At 34.3% G+C, this 14,972-nt stretch overlaps 1 protein-coding gene across 2 annotated transcripts in view; it reads left to right on the top strand.

Moving 5' to 3' along the window:
* Window positions 1-500: 500 nt before the first annotated feature.
* The window catches only part of LOC127177160 (protein Atg16l2), a 51,854-nt gene continuing 37,382 nt past the window's right edge, over window positions 501-14,972 (top strand). For both annotated transcript variants that reach the window (XR_007829195.1, XM_051129251.1), the window contains exons 1-10: window positions 501-913; window positions 1,605-1,674; window positions 2,134-2,185; window positions 2,809-2,882; window positions 4,731-4,982; window positions 6,613-6,678; window positions 7,018-7,104; window positions 7,331-7,384; window positions 12,067-12,172; window positions 14,655-14,760. Coding sequence is in view for 1 of the 2 variants with exons in the window: in XM_051129251.1 (XP_050985208.1) it covers window positions 778-913; window positions 1,605-1,674; window positions 2,134-2,185; window positions 2,809-2,882; window positions 4,731-4,982; window positions 6,613-6,678; window positions 7,018-7,104; window positions 7,331-7,384; window positions 12,067-12,172; window positions 14,655-14,760 (1,003 nt within the window). In the remaining variant the exon portion in view is untranslated. The remainder of the gene's footprint in view (window positions 914-1,604; window positions 1,675-2,133; window positions 2,186-2,808; window positions 2,883-4,730; window positions 4,983-6,612; window positions 6,679-7,017; window positions 7,105-7,330; window positions 7,385-12,066; window positions 12,173-14,654; window positions 14,761-14,972) is intronic.

Below are 14,972 nucleotides of genomic sequence, written 5' to 3'. Positions count from 1 at the left end.
CAAATGTTACTAGCAAATATTATTTATATTACGACAGAGGGCGCTTTGAGGCTCAGAAAGCTGTGTCCCCATAAGCAGCAATCAAATCAATAAAGACGTTTATTGACTCATGGGAAACATTAATATAGTGAATGTACAACATTTTAATTATATATTTCAATTCTACGTACTGTTATCAAACATATAAATCAAAATGTGCCCCAGGACGTCGATGAAATAAACACAAATATTTGAATGCGATTAGTCCATCCTGACTAATCGCTGAGAAAGGTAACAGAAGTCACATGACAGCACGTTTTCGCAAGCGTAATAAAAAATAATATTTCTCACCTATATAATCACAGTGGTGAACTTTAATATACATTGAATTAAAAATACACATTAAAGAATTAAAATATAATAATTATAATTTGACGCATCGTTCCCAACCAATCAGAGGAAACGTCTGGGCCAAAAGGCCACTCCCATTTTATTTTACACGATTTAGATCTACTCTCCGTTCTCCACGGTGTGTTTCCACGCTTCAGGCGCATTGACATGTTTGTCATGATTACTCATCAGCGACAGAAGCAGGCGGCTCCCTCCATGTGTTTACAGCCACTAAAATGACGCGTCGCGTCTCAGCGCGCACAGCTGCGCCACAACCCACTTTCTGCCGCTTTCCTGTGTGCTTCATAGGAATGGAAAACAAACGTATAAGTTCCCGATGACGGGGCGTCCATCCTTGAACTATGTCTAAGACAGTAGATTATTGTGATTGTAGTAAAATTAATATTTATGATCATGGCGGCGTCGCAAAGCGCGAGAAACTCTGAACTTAATCAGAACGAAACATGGAAGCGTCATATTATCAGACAGCTGAAATATCGCAACAGGACACAGACGAGCGTCTTCCAGGATATTATAGAGTCATGTAAGCTTTATTAATGCTTTTTTAAAATGTTTTTATGATTTAACTTTTAGGCCATGCAGTGCAATTTCTTATACGTCATGCAAAATGAGAAAACAACCTGTTGTTTTGGTTGCAGTTTATAATCTGTTGCTGTTATGGTTGATTAAATAAATTCGTTTTATGTATATTTAAGTACCTAAAGATACAATAAAATACAATTAATTGTTAAACATATTTTATGGTTTGTTGATATTACAAAATACAAAGAATTTCAGTAGTAGTTAAATGTTTTACTATATAAATGTGTTATATATGTTGTGATATGTGTTATATTCATGTAATTTGTAAAAATATAAATGTAAATATATTACAGTTAAGTATCATATATTTTATAACGTGGGAATTATGGTATCATTATATATAGTTCTTACTATTTTATAATTTATTTAGTATTAATTTATTATGGAGAACAGAATCTAAAAGTGTCACTAAGCTGAAGGTGAAGGTCTAGTCTGCATATCTTAAGTATAAATGATATGAACAAAATTCAGAGTTGTGCAAGTTCTCACTTCTTCTGTGAATCTTGACACTTACGTGCAAATAGAAAGTCTCATTAACAAACACACTTGGAGTCGATGTAAACATCAGTTGGCCTCTTTTCAAACAAATCATGCTTCTTCAGAAGTAGTTTGTCATATTGTTCTTGTTATAGATCACAGTCTGCTGGAAAAGTCCAAGCAAAGAGCCCTCATAACCAAAGGCATTCTGGGATCAGGGTCAAGGTAACCTTCTCTCTGAGTCATAATATTCTTTAATGTTACGCTGTAAAATGTGAAAATGTGCAGTGCAAATTCTAGCTGATCTGAACCTAAATATGATTTCTGTTGGAGTATACGTAGTCAGTTTGATGCAGTCATATGTAATAATATCACTACATAAAACAAGTTAATTTAGATTACCACATTTTTAGACTACAGGAAGGACCCAATAAACTCTGATTGTTAAATGGTAATAAAAGATTACTGCACATGACAATGTAATGGGTGGAATTATGCATGCCGTTATGTCACTTTGATTGTAATATAATTTTGTTTTTAAATACCATGATTGCTGAATGTGTAATGTATATGTAATATGTAACATATTATCAACCATGCTATTTAAACATTACAGTATAGCAATAGCATATATTCTTATGCAATCTGTTTCTGCTTGTAATTTCAAAATACTGTTTTTTGCAGGCCCTCACAATCTGAAGATTCACTGACGTCTCTAAAGACAACCACCGGTGAGGTAGGAAATGGTGGTATATGTGAAAAACAGAATCAGCCTTTCTCATATAAAAGCAGCGTGGTGATTGGGTTTCTGTCAAACGTTTATATACCAAACTCAATTTTATGGCACAAGTTGTGACCTGTTTCACTAAACAGGTTTACAAGTTGGCTTGCTGTTATCTCTTCCTTTTAGCAGACAGTGAATCATCAAATCTAAAGCATGGTAAAGTTCCACAGAACTGATGGCTTCCAACATGTAAAAATGCCCTGGAGAATGTTCTTCCAAAGCATATTAGTCTAATGCGAATGGGAACATTATTTGGAGACATATTAGGAAAATTGAGTGCTTTGCTTTAGTAGTTATCACAGTGGTCACAGTGGCACAACCAGTTTTTACAGTACACCTAATCTTGCATTAAAGCTTTCTTTAGACCAGTTGGAAAGTTTTTGTTAAAGTATGTGATAAAACCTGCTGTGTATCTCTGCTTTATCAACACATAAGTATTTCCCATATTGAATTGTTTAAGCTAATGAAACTACTGTAAATATAGCTTAATGTTATAAACAGGTGCGCGTTTACACTGTCTGAATTTATGTTTTTTCACTGATTTTATTTTTAAGACTTTGTTTTTGTTTTTGCAGCTTGCATACCAAGTGGTGGAACTGCAGCAGAAAATCCAGATAAAGGAAGTGACACTGGATGAACAACATACCAAGTAAACCTACTTATCCTATTATGACACAAAAACAGGAAACCACTCTTTTAAAGTGCCCATATTATGCTCATTTACAAATTCATAATTGTATTTTTACAATAGAATACATTTATATGATTTGAAACTTTTAAGAAAAACATTATTGTCATACTGTTGCTGCAACACCTCTCTGGCTGAAATGTTCCGTTTTAGTTTTTGTCTCTTTAAAGCCCACCTTTCTCAAAAGGCCAGTCTGTTGTGATTGGTCAGACGTTTAGACTACAGCATAGAAGGAAGACATGTAAACAGTGTTGGGGAAAGTTACTTTTAAAAGTAATGCATTACAATATTGAGTTACTCCCTAAAAAAAGTAACTAATTACGTTACTTAATGCGTTACTTTACTTTTTAAATCTGGGCAGGGCTTGCTTGTTTGTTTTTAATATAAAAAGTTCTATTTTTGGCAAATGTAAAATCCTTTTCACACCAAAAGCTTCAGGCTTTGAGAAAAGTAAATTCACGTCTGTACAGAAGAAAAAAATGTCAGTTCTCCAGCAATAAAAAAAAAGGAAAATTAGTATTATACTTATTAGTATGGTTGAATTGGATCATCGAAGGTCGGCAGCAAAGACATCGGTTAATTAAATGGGATTAAACACATAAAGGATATTTGTATTATTTAACATATTTAGGTTTGCGTCATATTCTGAGTTGAATTTCACTGTTTTTATTTATTTTATTTATTTACTTGTAATGCGTTACCCCCAACACTGCATGTAAATAAATTTTTTTTAATACAAATTAGTAACTCTATCATTTATCATGTTTGACCATTCATCCTATACATGTATTAAACAAAATTTGGTCTTTGATTTATATGAACATTTTTTATAAGTGAATATTTTGATTCCACTGAGTGATAGCTTTTGCAGCCCAGTTTTGCAACCCAGTTTGTTAATTGTAATTCTAATGTAATGACTAATAATGTTGTAAAATATTATTATGATGTAAATTAAAGTTTTTCTATTTTAATATACATTAAAAACTGATTTATTCCTGTGACCAAAGCTGAAATTTTAGAATCATTACTACAGTATTCAGTGTCACATGATCCTTCAGAAATCATTCTAATATGCTGATTTATTATCAGTCCTGTGCTGCTTAATATATATATATATATATATATTTTGAACCTGTAACACTTTGAACCTCAAAATTCTTTGAATGAATAAAAATTAATGAAGGTAAAAAGAACAGCATTTATTTAAAATATGTTCTAATAATATACACTACTGTTGTTCAAAAGTTTAGGGTCAGTACATTTCTTCTTTCTGTCTTTCTTTCTTTCTTTTTTTTTTTTTTTGAAAAAAATTAACGCTTTTATTCAGCAGGGATGTGGTAAATTCATAAAAAGTGTTAGTAAAGACATATATTGTTATAAAAGATTTCTGTTTTGAATAAATGCTGTTCTTTATTTTTTATTATTGACAAAAACTGTAAAAAACTATCACAGGTTCCAAAAAAAAAAAAAAATGGCAGCACAGCTATTTTCAACATAGATAATTCTAATAATACATCAGCATATTAAAATGATTTCTGAAGGATCATGTGACACTTTAACCATTAATTTATATAATTTTTTTATTATTTTATATTATTTTAACATTTTGCAATATTACTGTTTTTTTCTGTATTTTTGATCAAATAAATACAGCCTTGATGAGGATAAGAGACTTCTTTAAAGCACATTACAAGTCTTACTGATCCCAAAGTTTTGAACGGCAGTGTGTCAAAAATGTTGGAATATTTGGACCATTTTTTTTTTGTAGATCTTGCATATGTATATTGATTTTTAAATTTTATTTATTAGGCTGTACGATGTCCAAAACCATCTCAGTGTTCTGTCGTCAGAGCACAGCGCACTTCAGAACCATGTGGCAGAGGTACAGGCTAAGAACCAACTCCTGAAAAACCAATATGATTCTCTACTGGAGCAGCACCAGAACATGGAGAGGACGTACCGACAAGAGAAACTTCGCAGCTCAGAGATCCTGGAGAACATGATTCGTCCAAAACAGCAGGCTGCTGTCCGCATGAACCATCGCAATGAGAAGAGAGTGAGGTCAGAGGCTATTAGATTGCTGCGCCATTAGAATAACCAAATCAAATCCTAAAAAATGCACTCTTAAAAATAATCCCTGTCTTTTAATTCATGTCATCAGTTATGCATTGTTTCTGCGGAATGGATTTATTAAAGGGAAGTGAAGTGAAAATTCTATCATCATTTACTTAAAGAACTCCACTTCCAGAACAACAATTTACAAATAATTTACTCACCCCCTTGTCATCGAAAATGTTCATGTCTTTCTGTCTTCAGTTGTAAAGAAATTATGGTTTTTGAGTAAAGCATTTCAGGATTTTTCTCCATATAATGGACTTCATTGGTGCCCCGATTTTGAACTTCCACAATGCAGTTTAAATGCAGCTTCAAAGGGCTCTAAACAATCCCAGCCGAGGATCTAGCGAAACGGTGGGTCATTTTTTTTCGAAAAATACAAATGTGTATATTTTTTAAGCACAAAAGCTCATGTAGCACAGGCTCTTGGATGCACGTCCACGATGCTATGAATTAGTAATGGGACGTTCTTGAACGATTCTTTCATTTTGAACAAACCTTTAATGTGACTCGGGAAGAAAAAGTCATCTCGGGGAGTAATTAGTTTAGTACGCAACATCCTGTTAGGTTCTGTATTGGAATTAGTTCATCTGTTTTGAGGCTTCGGGCTTTTCGAGTCATTCGTTCATCTTATGGGGGTCACGTGATAAACGAACGACTCAAACCCGAAAACTAAGAGGTGAGGTGAGCTAATCATAGAAAAAAAACCCAGGTAAACAATGAATTAATCTTTTCTGTTTCTTATAGCAGTATAGTTTTGTCTTGTTTGACCTTTCGACTTGATTCAATAATATGCGCATCCCAGAGCCTGTGCTACACAAGCTTTTGTGCTTAAAAAGTATAAAAAATTGAAAAAAACATAATTTCTTAAAGACTAAAGACAGAAAGACATGAACATCTTGGATGACAAGGGGGTGAGTAAATTATTTGTGAACTGTTGTTCTGGAAGTGGACTTCTCCTTTAACCACATACTGTTCCAAACCCGACTTTTTTTTCTTCTGTAGAACACACTTTTTTGAATTTTTGATTTATTTTTTTTTGGTCCCTAAAAATAAAAGACAACGTGGTCCAATGCTGTTCTTAACCCTACTAACATATTATATGGGTGAAAAAAATCTGCTATTGTGTTCTGCGCAAGAAAGTTAGTTAAACAGGTTTGGAATTACATAATGGTGAATAAATTATGACATAATTGTAATATTTGGGTGAACTTTCCTTTTAAATATGTTACATTGTGGGAGCTAAATGTACTAAATTCTTATCAGTGTCCAAATATTTTATGGGGTCACTGTACTGTATGTGACATCTGTCAACAGGGAATAAAGAACACAGAGGCCATGACAAACAACAGTAGAAATATTATTTGTTGGCTTAGAAGATGGTTAACGTAGTTAATGAATTGGTGTTTTGTTAAACAAAGACCATATTTCAAAGTTCACAGAGCACATTCTCTCTGCTGCTGTGGTGTTCCACTGGCAAATAATTTGTAAGAGTTTTTTCTAGATGTTGAAAGCAAATTTTGTCTATTCCATAAACACCACATCCTTTCTGATCACATTTCCTTTTCTTTCTTAGAGCCAGAGAGGCCAGTCTTCACAAAGAGCTTCAGATGGCCGCCAGTAAGAATGTGAATATTAATGAGTAAGTATCAGCTGTATAACGTGGTGCTGCAGCGTAAATCTGACTTCATGTCAATCCAAACCATTTAAATGTCTTTCTTCGTGAAGCACAAAAGGAAAATTGTTATAATTGTTAACTGTTAATTGTTATGCACTGTTATTTGTTTGTGTTTCACGGAGGAAAGAAAGTCATGCTGGTTTGGAATGATGTGAGGGTGAAGTAAATGACAGACTTTTAATTTTTAAATGAACTATTCCTTTTATCAGCATATGAGGGCAGCATAAAGTCAACAGGTGTATTATTTAAAGGTGGATTATTTTATTCATGGTTGTCATTAATTGTTTTGCTTTTACTTGTTAGAGAATCTGGAAATATATCACCTCCCAATCCATCATCTCCTCAAAGTGAGTCACAAAGGTTAGAGAGATCCCACGGACCACTTTACAGGTAACAGTAGTGGTGTTTATGTATAATTCCTGCTGTAATTATTTTAAAGGGATATTTTGCAGAATTATGGCTGATTATTGACTTACTTTTAATAATTGTGACATCAGTTCATGCGCTGTAGTATCATTAGTACCCTAATGTAGTTTTTGAGTGTTAATCTGCTCCCTACAATTCTCAATAGTTATTATCATGGTGTCATTATCAAAATTGTTGTTTTTCCCCTCAGGTCTGCTTCAGCTACGTCCCCCCGCATCATCAGCTCCATCAGAGGACTTTTCGAGTAAGTTTCTCGCTGAAAGCCCTTTAAAGGAGTACTTTACTTCCAGAACAAACATTTACAGATAATGTACTCACCCCATTGTCATTCAAGATGTTCGTGCCTTTCTTCGCTTGTAAAGAAATTATGTTTTTTGAGGAAAACATTTCAGGAATTATCTCCATATAGTGGACTTCAATGGTTTAAACTTCCAGTTTAAAGTTTAAACTTCCAAAATGCAGTTTAAATGCAGCTTCAAATGGCTCTAAATGATCCCACCCGAGGAATAAGGGTCGTATCTAGCAAAACAATCAGTTATTTTCTAAAAAAAATACAAATGTATATTCTTTTTAACCTCAAATGCTTGTCTTGTCTAGCTCTGCGATGCGCATGCATACTCTGTGTATTCCGGGTCAATACAGTTAGGGTATGTTGAAAAACTCCCATCTCATTTTCTCCTCCAACTTCAAAATAGCCCTACATCGCTGTTTTACCTTTTTTTTTTATAAAGCGTGTTGGACCTTCTTTGTATGGTCATTTTGTAAATACTGGGTCGGTACTTCTGCAGCGATGTAGGATGATTTTGAAGTTGGAAGAGAAAATGAGATGGGAGTTCTTCGACACACCCTAACTGTCTTGAACCGGAATACTCAGATTACGCATGCGCATGGCAGACCCGCACCGCAAATGATAACGTAGATAATATTAACGTGCAGGACAGTGTAATGTGTTAGTATTATGTTGCTCTGTGTTACTTTCTGTGTAACCCTCATTGTTGATCAAATGTGGTTCTTACAACATATGTGGCAATTTGCAGTAGTTACTGTGCAATAATTACTGTAGTTACTATGCTTTTGCGAAACAGTCTAAACTGACTAAAGTAGCTAGTTTGTTTATCCAACATTTTATCTTAATTATGGTGCTAAAGCAGCAAGCTGCGTTGCTGTGTGGGAAGCTCACCATATATGTGACTACAGTAGGTTTTTCAGTTAATATTTCAGTTATATTTAGATTTAGATATATCTAAATTAATCTAAAAGATTCTACCGATTATGTCTGGACCTGGCAAATGTTTAAAAAGAAAAGTACTTTATATTACTGTATTTGAAAGAGTGTTATGGTGTAAAAATTTATTGGGGCTTAAAGCGCATAGTGCTGAAACCCTGTTGTAATTTTTAAAATAGCCAAGGGTCAGCAATCTCCGCGTAAAGCTGGACAAAACACATGCCTCAGATTTTGGTGTATCTCAAAAAGAGTTAAACTTTTGACTAACTGTCGCAAAGGGGTGCCAAAAAGTTTGAAAGGGGCAGGCCAACTTTTAGTAAAATGCCTGTAACTCCTGAAGGGAATGAGATATCTTCGTCAAACTCAGAACACTCATTTAAGAGCTCAGTCTGAGGTCACAGGACAAAAATCCCAGAGCTTGGCCACCTGGTGGTGCTATAATAGGGAAAAAACATAAAAATGGCTATACCTACGCAACCATTTGTCGTATCAGCATAAAAAAATGGTCCAAAGTGCCGCAAATGGAAGTTTGAGCACCTGTTAGACAATGTTACCAGAGGCTGATCGGAATGAACCTCAGAATGAAACTCGGTGGGCCTGTTAGACTCACAGCCCCAAAGATCTATGAGAAATTTGAAAGAAATCGGCCACTGGGGGTGATATTACCTTTTTTAAGGGTGTAAACGATTGTACATTGCACGATTTTTCACACGTACATGTGATAGTCATATCCAGTAATGCAACCTATACGGTGAAGTATAGTTTGAAATGCTGCACATTCGCCTCAGACAGCGCACCAGTAGCATTTTTAACAGACGAAAACACACACAGTTATATCAAAATGCACGGTTTTGGCGAGTTACCTCGTAAACATAGTTTTAAATGAATTATAAAGTCTTAAATGACCATAAAGAGTTGGGAGAATATCAGATATGGGTCAGATCTATGTTGTGCATCAGGTTTTAAAGAGACAGTGGTGATGTTAAAGTGAAACTTGCTGAAGTCTGTCATTGAAGAAAATCAAAGAATAAAAGAAAAACAGAAATCACTCGGCTGCTGTAGTTGCTGATTAACTTTTGTAGCTTGAATGAAGATTAATCTGTATAGTTTATGCATATACAATTTATAGTTTATGAGAAGATTGTTTTAAAATCACTTAAATGAAAAGTTGTTTTATATTTCAGAGCCTATTAAATTTTAAAAATAATGGCTTTTAATTATACTGTAATGTTGAACTTTGAGAGAAAATGCATTTAATAGAGACAACAACATTGTAAATATGTTTAGTCATTGTAGTAGTAATAACTGCCTCTTTTTGCAAAAAGACTTTCATGGCCGGTAAAATAAAATTTTGGCTGGTAAATTTTATCACGTCACCGGCCATTGGCAGGTGTGGCAAAAAGTTAGTTTTAGGCCCTGGTCGCTTCACATGATAGAACTCCCCATTTTGGACAATTTTGCCTCTAGAACCACTGCTGTCAATGAAACTGTTTGATAACCCTCAAAGACTGAGACAGCCGCCTGCGGCTAAAAATAAATAATTATTAAAAATAATAATTTCTTAAATATTGAATAACTTTTGAATCGCTCATCCAATCGGAATGCTTTAAAAAATACTGCAAAGCTGAGATTCTCCACTTTTTTCCTGTATCACGTTTGTCTCATTTGTCTCATTATTGTTTGGATATTCAGAGGCTCTGTTGTGAATGTGATTATGTCATCACAATTTGATCGCATTGATTCATCAGAGGAAACCAATGCATTTCGTTCCTCTGAGGCAAACAGGAACGATTGTTGACGCTTAGTCCCACCCCCGTGCCCAGATTGGTTCAAGCTGTCAACTATTCAAACAATAAACATAGTTTTTGGACTTTTGAACCACCAATTAGCATGTAATGGGGCAGCCGTGGCCTAATGGTTAGGGAGTCAAGCTTGTAACCGAAAGGTTGCAGGTTTGAGTCGCAGGTCCGGCAGGGATTGAAGGTGGCGGGAGTGAATAACCAGCACTCTCTCCAGAGCAATATGGCTGCTCCGGGTGTGTGTGTGTTTGTTCACTACTCACTACTGTGTGTGTGCACTTGGATGGGTTAAATGCAGAGCACAAATTCTGAGTATGGGTCACTATACTTGGCCACGTGTAATGTCCTTTCCTGTCTTTTCTTTGGAAATTTTAACAAACTCAAAGTAAAAGTAAAATGCATCATGCGTGCATGAAAACAAACACAAAATAACACATTTGCATGACAGCACTCTCTGAAAAAGCACAGAAAAACACACAACAGAGCACTTTGACATAAAACAAAACAAGGATGAAACAGTGGTACATATCTGATAAAGCACTGAAATTTATGTTTTCACGTGGCTATGCACTGTCCCGGTAAAACAGGAATATAGACAGCGGATCAATCCATTTGGCTGTTATATTATGGAAATTCTTCTTATATAGTTTATAAAGATAATTGGCACTATTTTTTTGTGATGCACTGTGACATTTTTTTCTTTTTGTGTGTAGTTTGTGAATCATTTGCACTGTTTGTATATTTGTTCCACAAGACCATTTGTGCAGTTGTTTTCACCAATTGCTGCTCTGTTTGAATTTGTTGTTCATACTCTGATTGAAAATGATAGTTTTCTGAAAAAAAACCTTTTTTTGTTTTTACTGTGTTTTGTTATTATGTAACACTGTTTCCATTTACTTTACTTTCTAAACGTGTTTTAACTGATCCATATTGTCAGTAAACTAAATAGACTTGTTTTTTACTGAAAAGTGCCTATAACAATATTGTAATAATGGCTATAACTTGCTTGGGGAATGTTATATGTAGGCAAAATTTTATTTAGTAGTGTAAAACACCCAAATACAACTTTCTAAAGAAAAAAATCCAAACTTCAGGAGTTTCTGTTTGAGTAAAACAACCTCCAATTGTTGCTTGTGATTTTCTTCAAATTTTGGAAATTCATTCATTCTTAGAGATGACAAAAGGAAAATTGGGACTTTAAATTATCAAATTTTCCTGTTTACAATGATATATAGCACTTGATGCTGCCTGTTAGAATAGGTCTGAAAAAAACAAAGAAAAGTGCAGGTGTGTCAGGTGCCCCAAAAATGTTTTTGGTCTTTAAGGGTTAAATGATGGAAAAGATGTAAAAAAAATCGACTTTTGCGAACTAGTCCTAGTTTTTCGCTCAATCTGGAAAAAAACACTAGGCTCTCTAGGTCAATAATTATCAAAAAAAAAAAATTGAAATCTACCCTTTGGGAAGCTGTAATGGGGTCGTTTAGAAAAGGGTCCTGTCCAAATTTACGCAAAATCCTAAAGGAAAACTCAAAACTTCATGAAACCTGCTGAGCTCATGTGACAGGTGATTCTAAACAAGCATGCAAAGTTTTTTTTTAGTTTTTTTTTTTATAGTGTTTAATGTATACAATTTTATTTTGAAATGTAAGTCAATAATAATTGGCTAAAGTGAAGCCAATACACCATAAGCCAATGGTGAAAGTCTTTGCGCAACAAGACCCCACCCCATTTTGAAGGTTTTGCCCACTTTTGGAGTTCACCAGCATGCAAAGTTTTAAGGAGATCAGACCACAGCTGGTGCTATAACAGTTAATATTAAAACACATAGTATTTCTTTGTTAAATGACCTGGATTGGTATTAATGATTTTGTGATTAATGATGTTTTTCTGTTGTGTGTCCAGGAGGAAGATTAGAGGTAAATCCGTTTGCAGATCAGAGGAAGATCTCTACATACCATTAGGAGTCTGTCTGGTTGCCAGAGTCCCAACCAAGGCAATTTTTACATTGGTGCGTGTTGCTTTTTACAATAACATGAAACAACAAAATCTGCTTCTTACAAATTAGTGATGATGTTTAAATTATATATTGAGATCGATTATGGTCCTGTTAGGCTATGAAGCAAGCAGAAATGTTCCTAACCTTGAACCCTGAAAATGATGGGGAAATTAGTATGACTGATGAACTAGTGAACAGATAAATACGGAGAGATAGGCTAAGCTAGAGATGGACTATAATATTGATCTTGTGGTTCTTAAATGGGTCATATGTTAAAGATATCTTTAAGAGCACACTCCCTGTGGTGGTGGCTGACAGTCTTTGGATGATGTGGCTGCGGAACAAAGCGTCTGTGTATCGCTGTGAAACAGTGTCTTTCTATAGCACACTGCAGCTCTGTCATGTGCAGCCACCCGGTTCACACGTCCATTTTCATTTGAATAGCTGACAGCAGGAACCAGCCCTAGTTGTGGTATGGAGAGGAGTTGCCACTTCCTTATATGGAGCTATGTCACAATTTAATGATATGCATTTCCTGTTGATCTTTTGGTTGTTGGTGCATCAGAATATTAATATTCTGGTTGTTGGCTGATCAGAATTCAAGTACTATTTTTAGTCATTTTTCCAAGGACATTCTACAAATTGCTGTGCGTTTGCTGTTAAATAGCAGAAGTGCTTATTGCCTACGGCTTACATTTCTATTTGAGTGTAAAGTAATACACTGCTCATTTATTATTTTTACACCTTAGTAAAGTTGCTTCCCCTTCTGTATCACATTAGTGTACTGTACAAAAATAAGATTTGAGTATGATGGTTATTACTATTTGTGCCATGGTAAAAACAGAAGGTAGTGAAGTTCCTCAAAATCAGACACATGGTTTTTTGTATCATCAGACATGCACAGAGAGTCTAATTATATTACAAACAAAAACTGTTGTTGTATACCTTTGTTGGACCATGGTGTTTGGTACTTGGTAAAGTTTAGTTAAGTAATTTGTCTGTCCAGATTGAAACTGTGAGGAAGGTTATTCAGGGCTTCCATCAAAAGTTTGGAATAATTAGTATTTTATATTGTTTTTGAAAGAGATCTCATATGCTTACCAATTCTGCATTATACATAATACTGTGAAATATTATTATAAGTGCTGTTTATTATTTTAATTTATTTTAAAATGTAATTTATTCCTGATTTTTGAGAAAAACTCCAGTCTTCAGTGTCACATGATCTTTCAAAATTATTCTAATATGCTGATTCGGTGCTTAAGGAGAAGTCGACTTCCAAAACAAAGATTCACATATAACGTACTCACCCCCTTGTCATCCAAGATGTCCGTGTCTTTCTTTTTTCAGTCGTAAAGAAATTTCAGCATTTTTCTCCATATAATGGATGGATATGGTGCCCTTATTTTGAACTTCCAAAATGCAGTTTAAATGCGGCTTCAAACGATCCCAAATGCGGTTGTAAACAATCCCAGCCGAGGAAGAAGGGTCTTATCTAGTGAAACGATTGGGTATTTTCATTAAAAAAAAAACAAAAAACAATTTAAATACTTTTTAATCTCAAATGCTTGTCTTGTAAGACAAGACGAGCATTTAGGACATTAAAAAGTATATAAATTGTATTATTTATAAAAATAACCGATTGTTACTCTAGATAAGACCCCTCTTCCTCGACTGGGATCATTTGAAGCCGCATTTAAACTGCATTTTGGAAGTTCAAAATCGGGGCACCATATCAGCTCATTATATGGAGAAAAATGCTGAAATGTTTTCCTCAAAAAAACATAATTTCTTTACGACTGAAGAAAGAAAGAGATGAACATCTTGGATGACAAGGGAGTTGGTACATTATATGTGAATCTTTGTTTTGGAAGTGGACTTCTCCTTTAGTTCTTATTAATTATTATTGTTTTTCAATTGTTCATCTTAATCTTATATTAATATTATCTTAATCTTATATCAAATGTTATTCTTTTTCTTAACAATGTTAAAAACAGCTTTTGTTTTTTGTTTTTTTGGTTACTTTTTAACACTAGTGCATCACAGTTTCCATAAAATATTAAGCAGCCTAACTATATATACATATGGATATACAAATACATATACATATATACATACATACATTATAATAATGCATTTTTCTTGAACAGCAATTCAGATTTCTGAAGCATCATGTGAAGATTGGGAGTAATGACTGAAGTAATGATGCTGTAAATTCAGCTTTGATCACAGAAATAAATTACATTTTAAAATACATTCAAGTAGAAAAGTTATTTTAAATTGAAATAATATTTTAACAACAAACAAATGCAGCATCTGTGAGCAAAAGAGACTTCTTTCAAAAATTTATAGATTGCTAGGGTTTTCAGGAACTGCAAAAACTGATTAAATATATACCTAAATGCAATGTAAGTCAGTTTGAATAATAATGTCTGACAAATGCATACATGTAAATGTAAAGAATAAGAAATTAATGTGTGTTTTGTGGTTTCAGGATGCTCATGAGCTGGGAATCAATGCTGTGAGGTTCAGTACCAGTTCAAACCTGCTGGCTACAGGAGGAACTGACAGGGTCATTAAACTGTGGGACATTGAAGCAGGTACATCACAAAACTGATCTGGAAAAAAATCTTCTGTTTGTTTGTCAGCTTTAGCCATATAGACAGTGTTTAGACAGATAGTAAAATCCTACACTGAGTGAAACTGAATACTTTTGTCATTACATGTGACTGCCTCTGACCACCAGCAGATGTCAGCACTCTAATATCTAAAACAACTGAGATGCAAAATGAAGTTCTCTGAGAAATCATTT

The sequence above is a fragment of the Labeo rohita genome, chromosome 15 (assembly GCF_022985175.1).
Source record: "Labeo rohita strain BAU-BD-2019 chromosome 15, IGBB_LRoh.1.0, whole genome shotgun sequence".
NCBI lineage: Eukaryota > Metazoa > Chordata > Actinopteri > Cypriniformes > Cyprinidae > Labeo > Labeo rohita.
The sequence above is the reverse complement of the archived record's forward strand: the minus strand, read 5'-3'. Positions and strand labels throughout refer to the sequence as shown.